This window comes from Trematomus bernacchii, unplaced genomic scaffold (genome assembly GCF_902827165.1).
Source record: "Trematomus bernacchii unplaced genomic scaffold, fTreBer1.1, whole genome shotgun sequence".
Classification (NCBI taxonomy): Eukaryota; Metazoa; Chordata; class Actinopteri; order Perciformes; family Nototheniidae; genus Trematomus; species Trematomus bernacchii.
This window is the reverse complement of record NW_022987910.1, coordinates 7,112,481-7,126,973: the sequence shown is the minus strand read 5'-3', so window position 1 is coordinate 7,126,973 and position 14,493 is coordinate 7,112,481. Positions and strand designations below refer to the sequence as shown.

The 14,493-nt window shown below is 40.4% G+C and overlaps 1 protein-coding gene across 1 annotated transcript; it reads right to left on the bottom strand.

Annotated features, from left to right (window-relative positions):
* Positions 1-10,715: 10,715 nt before the first annotated feature.
* Positions 10,716-14,063, bottom strand: LOC117470407 (extracellular calcium-sensing receptor-like). Its single transcript, XM_034115180.1, has 5 exons — positions 13,785-14,063; positions 12,859-13,653; positions 12,469-12,696; positions 12,145-12,268; positions 10,716-11,686 (listed from the first exon to the last, which is right to left on the bottom strand). The coding sequence occupies exons 1-5, from the start codon at positions 14,046-14,048 to the stop codon at positions 10,779-10,781; spliced, it is 2,319 nt and encodes a 772-aa protein (XP_033971071.1). The 5' UTR covers positions 14,049-14,063; the 3' UTR covers positions 10,716-10,778.
* Between the last annotated feature and the right edge of the window lie 430 nt (positions 14,064-14,493).

Below are 14,493 nucleotides of genomic sequence, written 5' to 3'. Positions count from 1 at the left end.
CTCGCAGCGGCGGAACTGTGGCGCGCTTAATTGCGCCCCTTTTGCGCATCAGATGAGGCCCCCTCCACAAGATGAAGCCCCACGCAGTCTGCGTGATCTGCGTGTAGGGAGGGGCGGGCCTGGATGGTATGTTTTAGGTTTGGCAGCTTCAACTTCAGTAAACAGTTTTGTTTTTTAAGAAATCTACCTAAGGATTAGATATAAAATGCATAAATAAAAAAGCATAACATTGATCTAAGGAAATGTGCAGTCGAGGAAGCCGATGGCCTCGGTAGCCATTTGGATCATGCCTTCTGCCTTGCCTTCCCTGAGCAAGCTAGCCCACCTCCTTTCTGACTGATCTTGTATTTTCTGAACCCTGTGAGCCTTCAGTCGACCTGTTGACCAGTAAGCCTGACGTCCTTCGGCCATGTCTCAACATGTCTCACCTTGCCATTTGCAGGACTTTCTTCCTAGAAGAAAGCATTCACCATGCCATCTTTGCGGATGCACAGCCAGATCATCAGTAGGCCATCTACTCTGACAGCCAGCCAGATCAGTCTTCATTGACACCTAAAATCAGATGACCATCTCTTCCAAATCATCGGTCAGCCTACCTGAGAGTTCCTGCACTGCTACTCTCAGTAGTTAAACAAATAGAGCATTATTAATGTGCTAATGCACTTACACCTCAAACATAGGAAGAACATTCAAAGGTCAGAGGGTTGCACACTTTGTATTCCTCTAAATGAAATAACTTTGATATCAACATGCACCAGTGGCGAACCGTCAGGGCCTTCAAGGTATTCAGAGACTACCCTGGAACACTCAGATAAAACAAACAAAAAATCGATTTAATTACATAATCAATCAATCAATCAATGTTTATTTATATAGCCCAATATCACAAATGTTACATTTGTCTCAGTGGACTTCACAGTTTCTACAGAATATCAGTATGACAATACATCAATAAAATGTAATAAAATGTATGTAAAATGAATAAATGAGAATCGTATCTGTGTTGTTGATCTGTAATATTACAGTGTTACGTTGATTTGTTTGTCCTTCTCGGTCCATGCACTACGCATTTCAGTGGTTTTGTGTTAGAAAAAAAAAGCAACCAATCAGATATTTTTCTCGGTCTCTGGGTAGAATATCCTTCAACAAGGTATTCTATATCCTTGATAGAATACCCTGGCCGTTGCACTGAATGAGAGCGTACTGTACCTTTGGATTCACAGTTTGATCAACCAATCATATATTGATTTGTAGCCAATGGGCGTATTCTTTCAGAGTTTCCCTCGGTTCCAGGGTATTCTAGAAGGCCCGGTAGTTCACTGGCTCGAGTCAGAGGATCTAGATAAATGCCACGAAGCAATTAATATGCCGTTTTATTGTTTTTAATGTTGAAATGGCAAGTGCAACAGGTGAAGATGATGTTGTTGCGGAATTGTTGTGAGTACCCTTTTCAAGACGACAATTCAGTGAAAAGACGGACATTATAACGGCGGGGGGCGCGGCGGCGGCGGCGGAGGGTGTGTGTGTGTCTGCAGAAGGTCCAGTTGTGATAGACACGGTTCGCCACTGACTGGCACACATTGTGAAACATTACCAATACTATAACGTTGGTAAATGTTCTATCACTTTTATTTTTCACTTGTATCTCATTGTGAAGTTCCTGTCAAAGCCTAACAGTATGGTCTTATCTAGGAATGATTGACATCTAACTTAATTGCTTCCAAAGGTTTAAAAACATAAGCATATATGCACGAAGCCACCACCTTTTTGTTGTACCATGTGTGTGAGGGGGGAGATTCCCCTTTGATTCTATTGGCTCTAACGGTCATAAAGAGATGTCAATCACCAAAATCGACCAATGGGTTCCAGAGAAACGGTAAAACCCCCATTTCCACCCAAATCACCTCAGAGGTGGAGTTTTTTTTGCTAAACCTCTCTAAAAAGGTCAAATGTCACTTGTTTTGCATCAATCTTGATACAGGGTACTTATTATATGTTGTACTTTGGATACCTAAAGCTGTTAGTCTACCTTACCATCATCCAAGGGTAGTTTTCACTATAAGTAAAAAAATAATTTTTGGACGGACACTATAATTTACTGTTTTTTACTATGTTCAATCTGAATTTTCTTTAACCTGTTAAGCCCTGAGCCTGTTTTTCAGGTCTCAGGCTCAAAATTGACATTCCCAGAACAAATAACCCTATATTCCCTTCTAAAAGGGTTAAATTAATAATCTTTTTTCTCAAAGTAATAATAAACCTGTGAGTTGGATGTAGAAAAGTCAGAATCAATATAGATGTTTTTTATTTTAAAGAAAATTCAAATTTTACATAGTAAAAAACTGTAAATTATAGTGTCTGTCCAAAAATTATTTTTTACTTATAGTGAAAACTACCCTTGGATGATGGTAAGGTAGACTAAAAGCTTTAAGAATCCAAAGTACAATATATAATAAGTACCCTGTATCAAGATTGATGCAAAACAAGTGACATTTGACCTTTTTAGAGAGGTTTAGCCAAAAACACTCCACCTCTGAGGTGATTTGGGTGGAAACATTTTTTTTTCATATCTCTGGCCCCCCTTTGTCGATTTTGATGGTTGACACCTCTTTCTGACCGTTAGAGAAAATAGAATCGAAGGGGGAGTCCCCCAAACACACTCATTGTGAAACAAAAAGGTGGGGGCTTTGCGCATGTAATTTTGCATTAGAGTGAAGCTACACTCTAGCTCTGACATCTAGAAACGGAAAAGCATGGATTATCAGTCTCATTGCTCATGGATTATCAGAAATCATTTCAAAGGGACACAGACACATTGGATTAACCTATGGATTAACTTCAGCAGCGTTTTTATCGTTTTAATGACATTGAAGACCACTTTCAGAGCCAAGGTAAGCATGTTAGCATTTTTAGCTACCTAGTGCCACCTGTTTTGATGTCTGTTTTTGTTTATAACTTAGCGATTTCATATTATTCAGTGATAATGAGGGTACCCTTCGATTCTGTGTCACCTCACGATGTGAATCGATGTCATAGATGTGGAGAAAAGATAAATAATAAGGTTTTGTGAGTGATTTTCGGTGCAGTAATATGTTAGCATTTTTCGCTCGTTGCTAATTCAGAGGCTCAGTGTTAGCATTGTGGGTTTTCTTTTGAAAAAAAAAGAAAAAAGATCAGTTAGATGAGTTTCTTCCCGTTACATGGATATAAAACATTCATAGTTTATTAAATGAACATGCCCTCAGACACTGTTTCCTGCAAGATGTTGCGGCAGTGCCCCGGTACCGGGGTCTCTCGGGCTTAACAGGTTAACACTAGAATCGCCAACGGGTACATTTTACCCGCAGCTGTTTTTTGATTGTATGTAACTTTTTTTCAATAAAATATTAAAGTCTCCCAGTCCGTGACTTTTCCTGAAAGTGTGTTATGTAGCACCCTCTGTTGTTAAAATGTGTCAATATAAAGTCAGATTGAAAAGATCGCCAAAAAAAATGCCATTTATACCCATTAGCGCCAGCGGGTAATATTTACCCATAGAAATGCAGCGATCCTCGCGCTATTTATTTCACGCGTAAAACATAAACATGACGTGTTGCTATGGCAACGCCTTTTGTCTACTGCTGAGAGAGATTGAGAGAGAGATAGATAGATATATTGATAGAGAGATAGAGAGATAGAGCAATAGAGAGATATAGATAGATCGATAGATAGATAGATAGATAGATAGATAGATAGATAGATAGATAGATAACAGTGGCGGCTGGTGGAAAATATTTTAGGTGGGGCTGTGGAAATGGTGATCAAACAATACTAGCGGGGTCCTGGGGGATGCTCCCCCGGTAATTTTTTTTGAGAAAAGACCCCTTAAATTATGACTTCTGGTGATGTTAGAGGGGGGGAAGGACAATTTGAGGCTTAAAAATATGAGAAGACTGATCAATACCTCCATAACTTCAGTGTGGTTAGAGCTATGAATCTTCCAAAACTTCCAAACACCTTGTCCTGGACATAGTTTCTACAGCATAAACTGTGCAACAGTACAGTATGCCCACACAAACTGCAGAACACCGGGGCTTTGGGAACACTGATTTAATTCCCATTTAACCTGTTAAGGGGCTTTTTTCCCCCATTTTTTTTCTCACGAAACTGTGTCTCAGGGCTTCTTAAAATGTAATAAACTATTCATGTGTCCTACTGAAGTAAAAATATATGATTCTACACCAATTGAAGTAAACATGTATTATTTTGAATTGTATTTTAGTGAACATGTATTGTTTGAACTGTTTTAAGTAATCACAACGGTTTTGGGTAATCACATATATAGAAATGATATTCTCTCTTACAACTCACTGACCCAGGGATCCTGTGTCACACACACACATAGTTCTCTCCTCTACACCAGATGTTGTTTTTAAGGTCGTTAAAGACATCATTAAATATCTGGACAAAGGTTTAAATGTCGGAGAGGGAATAGTTTATGTGAAAAACTCCCATGGGAAAGGAATGGAGTTAAGATCGGGACGGAGATAAAGGTTGACTTTTGACTAGGGATGGGTACCGAGCCCCGGTATTAAACGGGCCCCGGGGCTGAATTATTAAAGACCGTGGTACCGTTAAGCTCCGACGTTATCGGTCTTTTTATCGGTACTGGAGACATCTAAAAAATATGTCATGTGTATTATTGCTACACAAACATTATATTGCAGTTTTAGTGTCGCCAACTCCGTTTCTAATACGCAAAAAGACTGCAAAATGCGTCATTTTTTGTATTTTCGATCTCTCCAATCCAGACGAGAGATCTCTCTCCCCCGCCTGTGTGCGAGGGGGCGGGGCAGTTTACACACACGCAGCTGCTACATGCAGCAACACACACACACGGAGGAGATGGCAGAGAGAACGCGCTCCGAGGTGTGGTTAAACTTTACCCGTCTCGCTCGTTGCCTAAAGTGCAATAAGAGTTTAGAATGTCAGGGCGGTAACACGAGCAATTTGTCTAAACATCTTGCAAAAGTGCACCACGTTCAGACGGAGAAATGCACCGGGTTCGACTGTCTCTCTAGTAGCTCTGTAGCCCCATCCACGAGTAACGTTTCCACGTCAGGTATATTATGTATGCTAGCAGCAACACACGGAGCTAACTCAATGATTCAAACATGGGTTAATGATTAGAGGGAACTGAGTTTTTTAGTTTGTTAAAGTTTCAGCCATTCTGTTCACAGTTCTGTCATCAGATTATTTAATATGATTTGTTAAAACGTTGTTGTTTCTGTTGATGTGAAATATTATGTATTTCATTTAAATAAAAAGCAATGTTAGTTTTGTTCACAATTTGTTAATTTTCATTTAATTGTTTATTTGAATAGGGACAATGCACATTAATGAACACTTTAGACAAATAATGCTTCAAGTGTAAATATGCCGGATTTTAGCTTTGAGCTAATTTCCATCCGTAGTCCCTGACATACAACATATAGTTAGTTTACCTCATTTTTCTCTCCAAAAGAACCGATAAGAGTACCGTTAAAAGACCGGACCGATAAGCGGTATCGATAAAAGTAGTAGTACCGTTAAAACCTTAACGATACCCATCCCTACTTTTGACCTTGTGAAACTTTGGAATTTCACGTTCTGGTGAGAACTATTGAACCCGACCAGAAGTGAATCCAGCCAGTAAGGACACCTGGGGGATGTGAGCAGCTCACACAGCTCCTCCTCACGGACTCTCTGATTCGCTTGGGAGTAAAAGGGGAAGGGGAAAGTCAACACATCTCCGCCCCAAAATAAGGATATGAATACTGATGTTTTTGTATGTAAAAATGCTTTTTGGTTTGGTGAGTGGCAGGTCCCGACATCTGTGTCCGCATCGCATCACAAACCTGAAGACCGGAGTACTCTGTATAACTTGTATGTGAGTGGCTGGTCCCGACATCTGTGTCCGCATCGCATCACAGACCTGAAGTCCGGAGTACTCTGTATAACTTGTATATGTGTTTGGTTTCCTACCAGAAGTAAACTCAGATAATTGTTATAACTTTTGATTCCGGTGTTTTCAATTCCTTTCTTTATTTTAATAGAGATTTCAGCCTCATCAAACGAACGGCGCGTAGCAGAGGGGGTGGCTATCAGCCACCACAATAGGTGTTCTGCTCCAACACTACTCAGAGGAAACGCATCTAACTGATGATATGAACCATGTTTACCGAAACAAAACACAAGTCTCACAAGAAGCGTCTAAATTAGCCCTGAGCGAAAAAATGCTAACGGACTCTAGGTATAAATCAATCGATATACTTATCGGATATGCACAAACAAGTTTACAAGCTGAGATTCCACAAATTCTAGAAATATAAGTATCATCACTGAGCGATCAGAACTCGCGACAGGGGAAGCAAATACAGAGATCACACAATGTAGCTTTAGGTAGCAAAACATGGAGATATGCTCACCTTTTGCAGAATAACAATTCTGATCAAAAACGAGAAAAACGCAGCTGAAGGTTAATCCAATGTGTCCGTCACTTTGAAAAATGATTGATGATCCATAATTCCATTTTTATGTCAAAAATGGAGTTTTCATTAGCTGCTAATGGTAGCTTCCAGAGTGTATGACAGCTTCCTGTTTTGTCTCCTTGGATACGAGTCCAAACAACTCACAGACTGCACCGGGCGCTCACGTAGGAGCCCTGTGACTATCAGATTTGACGAAGCTGATTGGCTGAAATTATGTTTCGGCGGCATAGTTTAAAGATAGCAACAGTTGGCTTCTGCTGCACTTGCTGCACTCTCGTCTGGGCGCTGTGCATAGCGCCCAGACGAGAGGGAGTAATGATACACGGGCAAGGCCAGGCAGGAAACATGTTACTTATCAGTAACTTTAGACATCGTAACACAATTGTAAACGAGATTTTATTGTAGATTATACATTTTACTGATACCAATTATATAATATTTACCTTGTTTATTAAAAATAAAATATATATTTTTTAAATATATATTTTTTTATTTTTTTTATTTTTAATGTGGGAAGAGACACATTAAATAGATAGATAGATAGATAGATAGATAGATAGATAGATAGATAGATAGATAGATAGATAGATAGATAGAGCCGGTCATATTTCCGAAATGGACAAAAGAAAGAGACTCATGAACGTACAGGAGGCATTAGCGTTGCTAAACCGTCTGAGCGAAGCGGAGTCTGATGGTGGGGAAGTATCAGGACTGAGTGATGTGTCCTGGGTTTGTTCTGCCTCTGATGGGTCATCTGACAGCGATACTGAGCCTCCGCGGAATTTACTAGCGGTACCGAAGTCGAGAGTCCCGGGCTGATTTTTAGTCCCAGTCTGCCCCTGACACACACTCAACACTGCAGATAACGTGTACTGTATATGTTTACCTGCTCTTCATGGGAGACTAATACTACAAAATAAGACTATAGCCTACTCTTCTACAAATCGTAGGCCTATAAGATATCAAGGCATATAGATAATGCCTTTTCTTTTTACAAATTATCCTTTCATTTCCTTTCGAGGCTGTAATATTATCAAATAAACATTTATGAAATATACTTTAGTCTAAAGTAGTGTTTTCCTCTCTCCTATTTAGTGTGTGCTGTCACCAGCCCAAGAGATCGGGAAAGATGGCACAGTGTGGACGGTCATGGAGCCTTGCGGAGGCACAGGGATACGGCAGATACAGAACATCCTCACGGAGTCTGCTGGCCCCACACTACACGCACGTCACAGCATTACTGACAAACTCACAGCCTTTATGTGTCTGTGTGATAATGTAATGTTACGCGGAGAGACAGAGCCACCTGGGATGTCTGTATTATGGAGCTGAAGGCCTTCATTGCGCTTCTCTATGTGAGAGGTGCATATTGTGGGAAGAACATTGAGATGGAGAGTTTCTGGTCCGAGCAGTGGGGCAACGCAACACTGTCGAGGACCAGGTTTCGGGATATCATGCGCTACCTGCGCTTTGATAAAAAGGAGAGCCGCCGGTGCCGGTTGACCACCGACAAGTTCATGCACGTGAGGAAGGTGTGGGATTGTTTTGTCGACAATTCAATCGCGTCCTACAGGCCAGGGTCTGACATCACTGTGGATGAACAGCTATTCCCGACCAAATCAAGATGTCCATTCACACAGTACATGCCCAACAAGTCGGACAAATTTGGCATCAAGTTTTGGCTGGCAGCTGACGTTGACAGCAAATACATGCTGAATGGCTTCCCTTACCTGGGACAATATGCCAGCAGGCCAGCAACACAACGGCTAGGAGAGAATGTGGTGCTGAGGCTGGTGGAGCCCTTTGTTGGTAAGGGAAGAAATATAACAACAGACAATTTCTTTACCTCCCTCCCTCTCGCCAAAGCGCTTCTCGCCAAAAACACCAGCCTAGTGGGAACCATCAAGCGCAACAAGCGGGAGCTCCCACCCTCTGTGCAAGGGAGATCTGAGCTGTTCAGCACCAAGGTGCTGAAGAGCGACAAAGTGGTGCTCTCTGTCTACCAGTGTAAGCCGAGGAGAAACGTGACAACACTGAGCACGCAACACCAGCATGTGGCCATCTCCACAGAAAGAAAGAAAAAGCCAGAGACTATAGAATACTATAACCACTCAAAAGTGGGGGTTGACGTGCTCGACCAAATGGCTCGCCAATATTCTGTGAAAGGTAGGCTATTATTGTTATTATTATTATTATGTAGGCCTATACAAAAAACTGCATTGGTCAATCATTTTTACTAAATCCTCTGTTTCTCTCAGGTGGCACGCGTAGATGGGCCGTTGCTGTGTTTTACAATGTGCTGGATCTCGCTGCCATCAATGCCTGGGTGCTGTACCGGAGCTGCATGAGCCAGGAGAACATCCCGAGAAGGGACTTCATGCTCCATCTGGCACACGAGCTGCGCGCTGAGTGGATGGCATCAAAAGCGCCACCACTTGCGGACCTGCCCTTCAGCGGTGCAGAAGAGCGCAGGAGAATGACCTGCATGGTGAAGGCGCACTGCATGCAAAATAAAACGTTCTGCAAATGTGTCAAGTGTGGGGATGCTGTGTGTGGCAAATGCACAGCCAAGGTGCTCAGTGTTTGCAACAATTGTGTTTGAGTGTTTGTGAAGCGTTGTGTTCTTATTGTTCTTCTTCTCTGATGTTTTTTGTTATTTGTATACGTTCTGTGTTATCTGCTGTTCAATTATATAAAAAATACATGATTATATTATATTATTGTCATGTTGTTGTTTTTTTATGAGTAGAAGGCTATCAGACTATATGAAGCATTGTTACCTTTACGAAACACAAGTCTAACATCAAGCGTTTATTAGCGAGAGCGGGTAATATTTACCCCATAGAAAATGCAGCGATCCTCGCGCTATTGATTTTGCGCGTAAACATGACGTGTTGCTATAGCAACGCCTTTTGTCTACTGCTGTTCCTATAGATAGAGAGATAGATTGAGAGAGATATATAGATAGATAGATAGATAGATAGATAGATAGATAGATAGATAGATAGATAGATAGATAGATAGATAGATAGATAGATAGATATATAGTTATAGATAGATAGAGAGAGAGATAGAGAGATTTGTACCTAAACAAAACACAAGTCTAACACCAAGCATTTAAATCAGCACTGTAGCGATATTTTATACTTCATGCTATCTGCAGAAACTATATCATATGAAAAGCTGAGAGTCCACAGATTATATTGGTATAAATTTCATCCCTGTGCGATCAAAACTCACTGTTCTGTATGGTACATTGTAACTTGGAAATCATTGGCAGGTACATTTTACCCGTTGGCGGTTTTAGGTATACAGCGACCTCTGGCGGTGTTAAAATAAAAAAATATCTATATTGATTCTGACTTTTCTACATCCAATTCACAGGTTTATCATTACTTTGAGAAAAAAGATTATTAATGTATCCCTTTTAGAACGGAAGATATGGTCATTTGTTCTGGGAATGTCATTTTCGAGCCTGAGACCTGAAAAACAGGCTCAGGGCTAAACAGGTTAAAGCGCTTCGAGTGGAAATAGCCTGAGGTTGATCTGCAGTAAAATAGACACCAGTGCCAGTGCAGCTCTCAGTATGTCCATAGTTCCACAGTTATTATAGATATTGTAGCCAAGTTTAACATTAGGGAGCATGTCAGGATTTTTGTTGATCTCATTGATAGCAAAAATCAATGCTTGAGAAAATTTGAATTCTCAAAAATTGAAGCTAGGGTGTTGTGAAAGATCCTGCGTTGTGCGGAATGAAAAAATGCCTCCAATAACAAGGTCACCATCTTGGAACAGTTCAGGCGGTTGTGCTGAGTCTTGCAGTCGGTAAAACAGAGTCCCCCTTCCCCATTAGCAGAACCAAAAGGAGCGGCCTCAGTAAGGACATGGCTGTGCTCTTCAGGTCACGCCAATCTGCTTGAGAGCTCATGACACCCCTTTATACACCATTAATAACAAGAAGGGCTTTTTCCTGCTTGAAAAGAAGTCTCAGGAGACGAGATTCAATTTAAGTTTAGTCAAATGTTTTATGCGAGACAATGTTGATTTTATTATTTGAATCACAATTTCTGGCAATTAATCTGAAATCACATAGGAGATTGGTATTTTGGGTCTGCATATAATTGTATTCTTTTTTTATTTGCATATATACATATTGGTTGAAACTTGTATTCTATTAAAAGGAGTCATCTCAATATGCTACGTTACACAGTAAAATAACTCACAGTTGGAGACACTAAAATAAACAAATCTAATTATAGGGTTCCATAATTATTTTAGGGCTCCCTTTCCCATTATATATTTTTTTGTATTCCTCTCTGGTTTGAGTAAGATGATATAACCTTTTGGGATGAAAATACAAAAGAGCAGTCCAAAACTGGAGGACAGAATAGCAAATATCTCTACAGCAACACTAAACTTTCCAGGAGAGCTTACATACGCTGGGATGAAAGTGATCCATACAGCGCAGAATATCAGCATGCTAAAGGTTATAAACTTGGCTTCATTAAAGTTATCAGGCAGTTTCCGAGCCAGAAAAGCAAGAATGAAACATAAAATGGCCAGTAGTCCTATGTACCCAAGTACAGACCAAAAGCCCAAAGCTGAGCCCAAAGCACACTCTAAGATTATTTTGTCTTTGAAGTCTTTAAGATTCTTAAAAGGAAAAGGAGGAGAAATTGTTAACCAGAGGATACATATCATTACTTGTATTAGAGTGAAACCCAGAACAGTTAGTCTCTGCTGGGCAGGCCCAAACCACTTCATCATATTACTGCCTGGAAGTGTAGCCCTGAAGGCCATTAGCACCACGATAGTTTTCCCCAGAACACAAGAGATACAGAGGACAAAGGTGATGCCGAATGCTGTGTGTCGTAGCATGCAGGACCACTCAGAGGGCCGACCGATGAAGGTCAGAGAACACAGGAAACACAGAGTCAAGGAGAAGAGCAGCAGGAAGCTCAGCTCAGAGTTGTTAGCCCTGACAATTGGAGTTTTCCTGTATCTGAAGAAAATGAATGCCACAACAGCTGTGATGCATGTTCCAAATAAGGATGCTGCAGTGAGCAGCGCTCCCATAATCTCTTCATATGACAGAAACTCTGCCTCCTTCTTTACACAGGCATCTCTTCTTTCATTTGACCAGAACTCAGGGTGACACCGCACACAGGTGACAGAATCTGAAAAAAAAATGTGGTAAACATTATGTATAATTATGTTTTAATTTTGTATTTGTCCCTACGTTGCATCTTTTCTAAGCATACAAGACAGTACAGCACATAATAAGTATATACAATGTTTTGCTTATTTGTACAAGCACAAGTTCTTCCCAGGGATTTCTATGAATTTCTATAAATAATGAAATGATTTATTTTAGTTAGACTTGAAGTAGAAACATTTATTTTACATTGGTGCTTTAACATAATGCATTAATCCTTAGGAAGACTTTTGCATATATTTATATAGCTGACTTCAGACTTGTGTCAAAGTATCTGTATATGTATCATTTGCAATTATGTAACAATACTTTGTTTTTTTCTTCTTAAAGGACTGCATGTTTTTGAAATCACATAAAAAATCCACTGCAATTTCTTAAAATGAACAATACATGTTTTGTCTTGCATTCATGTAACTACACCTGTAATGTTGCTGATGTGTCCCTCTGCACATCTTATACAGTCATAGCAGCAGACAGGCATTCCTTTTTGAAGAACCTTGCGAGTTCCTGGAAGACATTTTTCACTGCAAACTGACACAGGCACCTGTGGGATCAAATCGACTATGAGAAGAAAAAAGATGGGCATTCACCTTAAATAAGGTGTTGCCTTTGCATATTTCTATTTAAAATGTTTATGCACAAAAAACATACATTATGACGTGCATGACTAACAGTGTCAATTTCATATTTATAATCAAAAAAATGACTGTAATTAGCAACGACAGTGATCTTAGAGTATTTTACCTGTTGGGAGTTCTGTGTCCAAGTTATAGACACATTTTGCAGATTTAGCTGTTTGTTTGCAGGTAAAGATGCATCATAAAGGCCAACTGTGACAAAGTCCACAATGTCATTTTCTCTTGGCTTCCAATTTATAATTTCATACTTTGCTGCTGGGTCTCCATTTTCATTGAAGTAAACCTCTTCTCCTTCCTTTGTTTTAAACTGAATAGTTCTTATGTGCTGTAAAATCTAAAAACAAATATCCGTCAATGCAGAACATAATTTGAAGAATGAGTTGTAGTCCAAGTGTTTTAACAGCATGATAGACAGCAAAAGTTAAAATGTCATAAACATGTTCCTTGTTGATGTGATTTGATGTAAAAACTTCAGTAACATTGGTGTTCAACTCACCGTAAATGGATCTAGCTGCACCTTGGTGTTACATGTTTTGTTACAGCTGAGGATAACATGAAGTGCATGGGCCGCAGCATACACTCCTTTATATACATTGTTAAAGATAGGCATCAGAGACATATCGGTGAAGATGTTTTGTACTACAGTCAAATCTTCACGTCCAGTACATTCTTTCTGATTTCTTGATGAAGACTCTGACTGCTTGAACTTACAACTAAATAATGTCTCATAAAACGTTGTAAACATTTCATTACTAGATACATTGAGCGGCCTCACATCCAACATGAACTCCCTCATGCCACTGACATGTGCTTCGGGGATGGACAGACCTATAGCACCGTCTAGAATGTGATGCTTATCCACGGCTGCAATTTGTGAATCAAAGATCCAGCCCTCAGAGCCTACCCACTGGTACCCAGTCAAGTTGTGGTGAGAAAATTCATGTAGTATCACATCCAAATCCATGCCGGAGAGGAAAGCAATGATCACCTTGGAAGTGGAAGCCTTGATAATGTCAATTATCTTTTGTATTTTGTCTGGTGGATCGGTTCTAAAGAAGGACACAGAGTACTCAAGACAGATGCCAAGCTGCTGGGCCGTTTCTGTGAATGTGGCCATACCGTTGTTTCCATAATCATCATTTGTTCTAATAGCTCCAACCCAAGTCCAACCACAATGCTTAACCAGCTGTGCCAGGCCTCTGCTCTGGTAGTAGTCACTGGGTATTGTTCTGAGGAAGGATGGGTACTTGGATTTATCACTGAGACAGGCACAAGTAGCAAAGTGGCTGATCTAAAAGAAAAAAACAAGTTACATCCCAAGGTAAAGATTCAGGATATAAAGTAGTTATACAGCCAACTACAATCCCTTTTGCTATACATAGTTGCAATAGTTGAATATTAATAATATCAAACAATACCCACCATTGGAATATGAAAGGGTCCGATGGCTGTAGCCATAGCCATGCAAGGAGAGGAAGAAGGTTCTCCCATAATGGCCTGCACTTGGGCAGGTCTTGTACATGGTACTTCAGAGGGTTGTGATACAACTTCATTACCATTTGCAAAGGCCAATGCAACCCTCACACTTTTGGCAATTGAGCCACAGGAATCATAGATCCTATAGCCCAGAGAGATGCCAGGCAATAGGTCCGTGCTGTTATTAATCTCCTCTACAGCAAATAGCATAGCCTAGGCAAACTGGAACCCTCTGAAATCCAAGCTTGATGCAAACAGTTAATAATTAGTTAAAAAAATTCCATGCAGTAGAAAGAGTGGCACAGTACATGGAAATGTTTGATGATAAAATCACACACAACAGGAGTATATCTTCATTTAAATATTAAATGTTATACCCTTTCAGAAATTTGAAGCAAAATATTGATATGGTATACTGTTACCTGGTGCATTGCAGTGGCAGTGGTTTGTCCATGTAGGAATCCTGTCTGTTCTTCCAGCTGCTGTGGAAAGAGAAGATTCCCCCCAACATTATGTCCCCATCCTTAAACATCTGAGGGATCTCAGGGTCCCCTCTCTGTGTGCACACTGGCTCCTCAGCCTGAGAGAAAGATGCCACCAGCAACAGATGTAAGAGTGCCCATCCCTGCTCCGGCCACCTCTGTGTGGATGACAT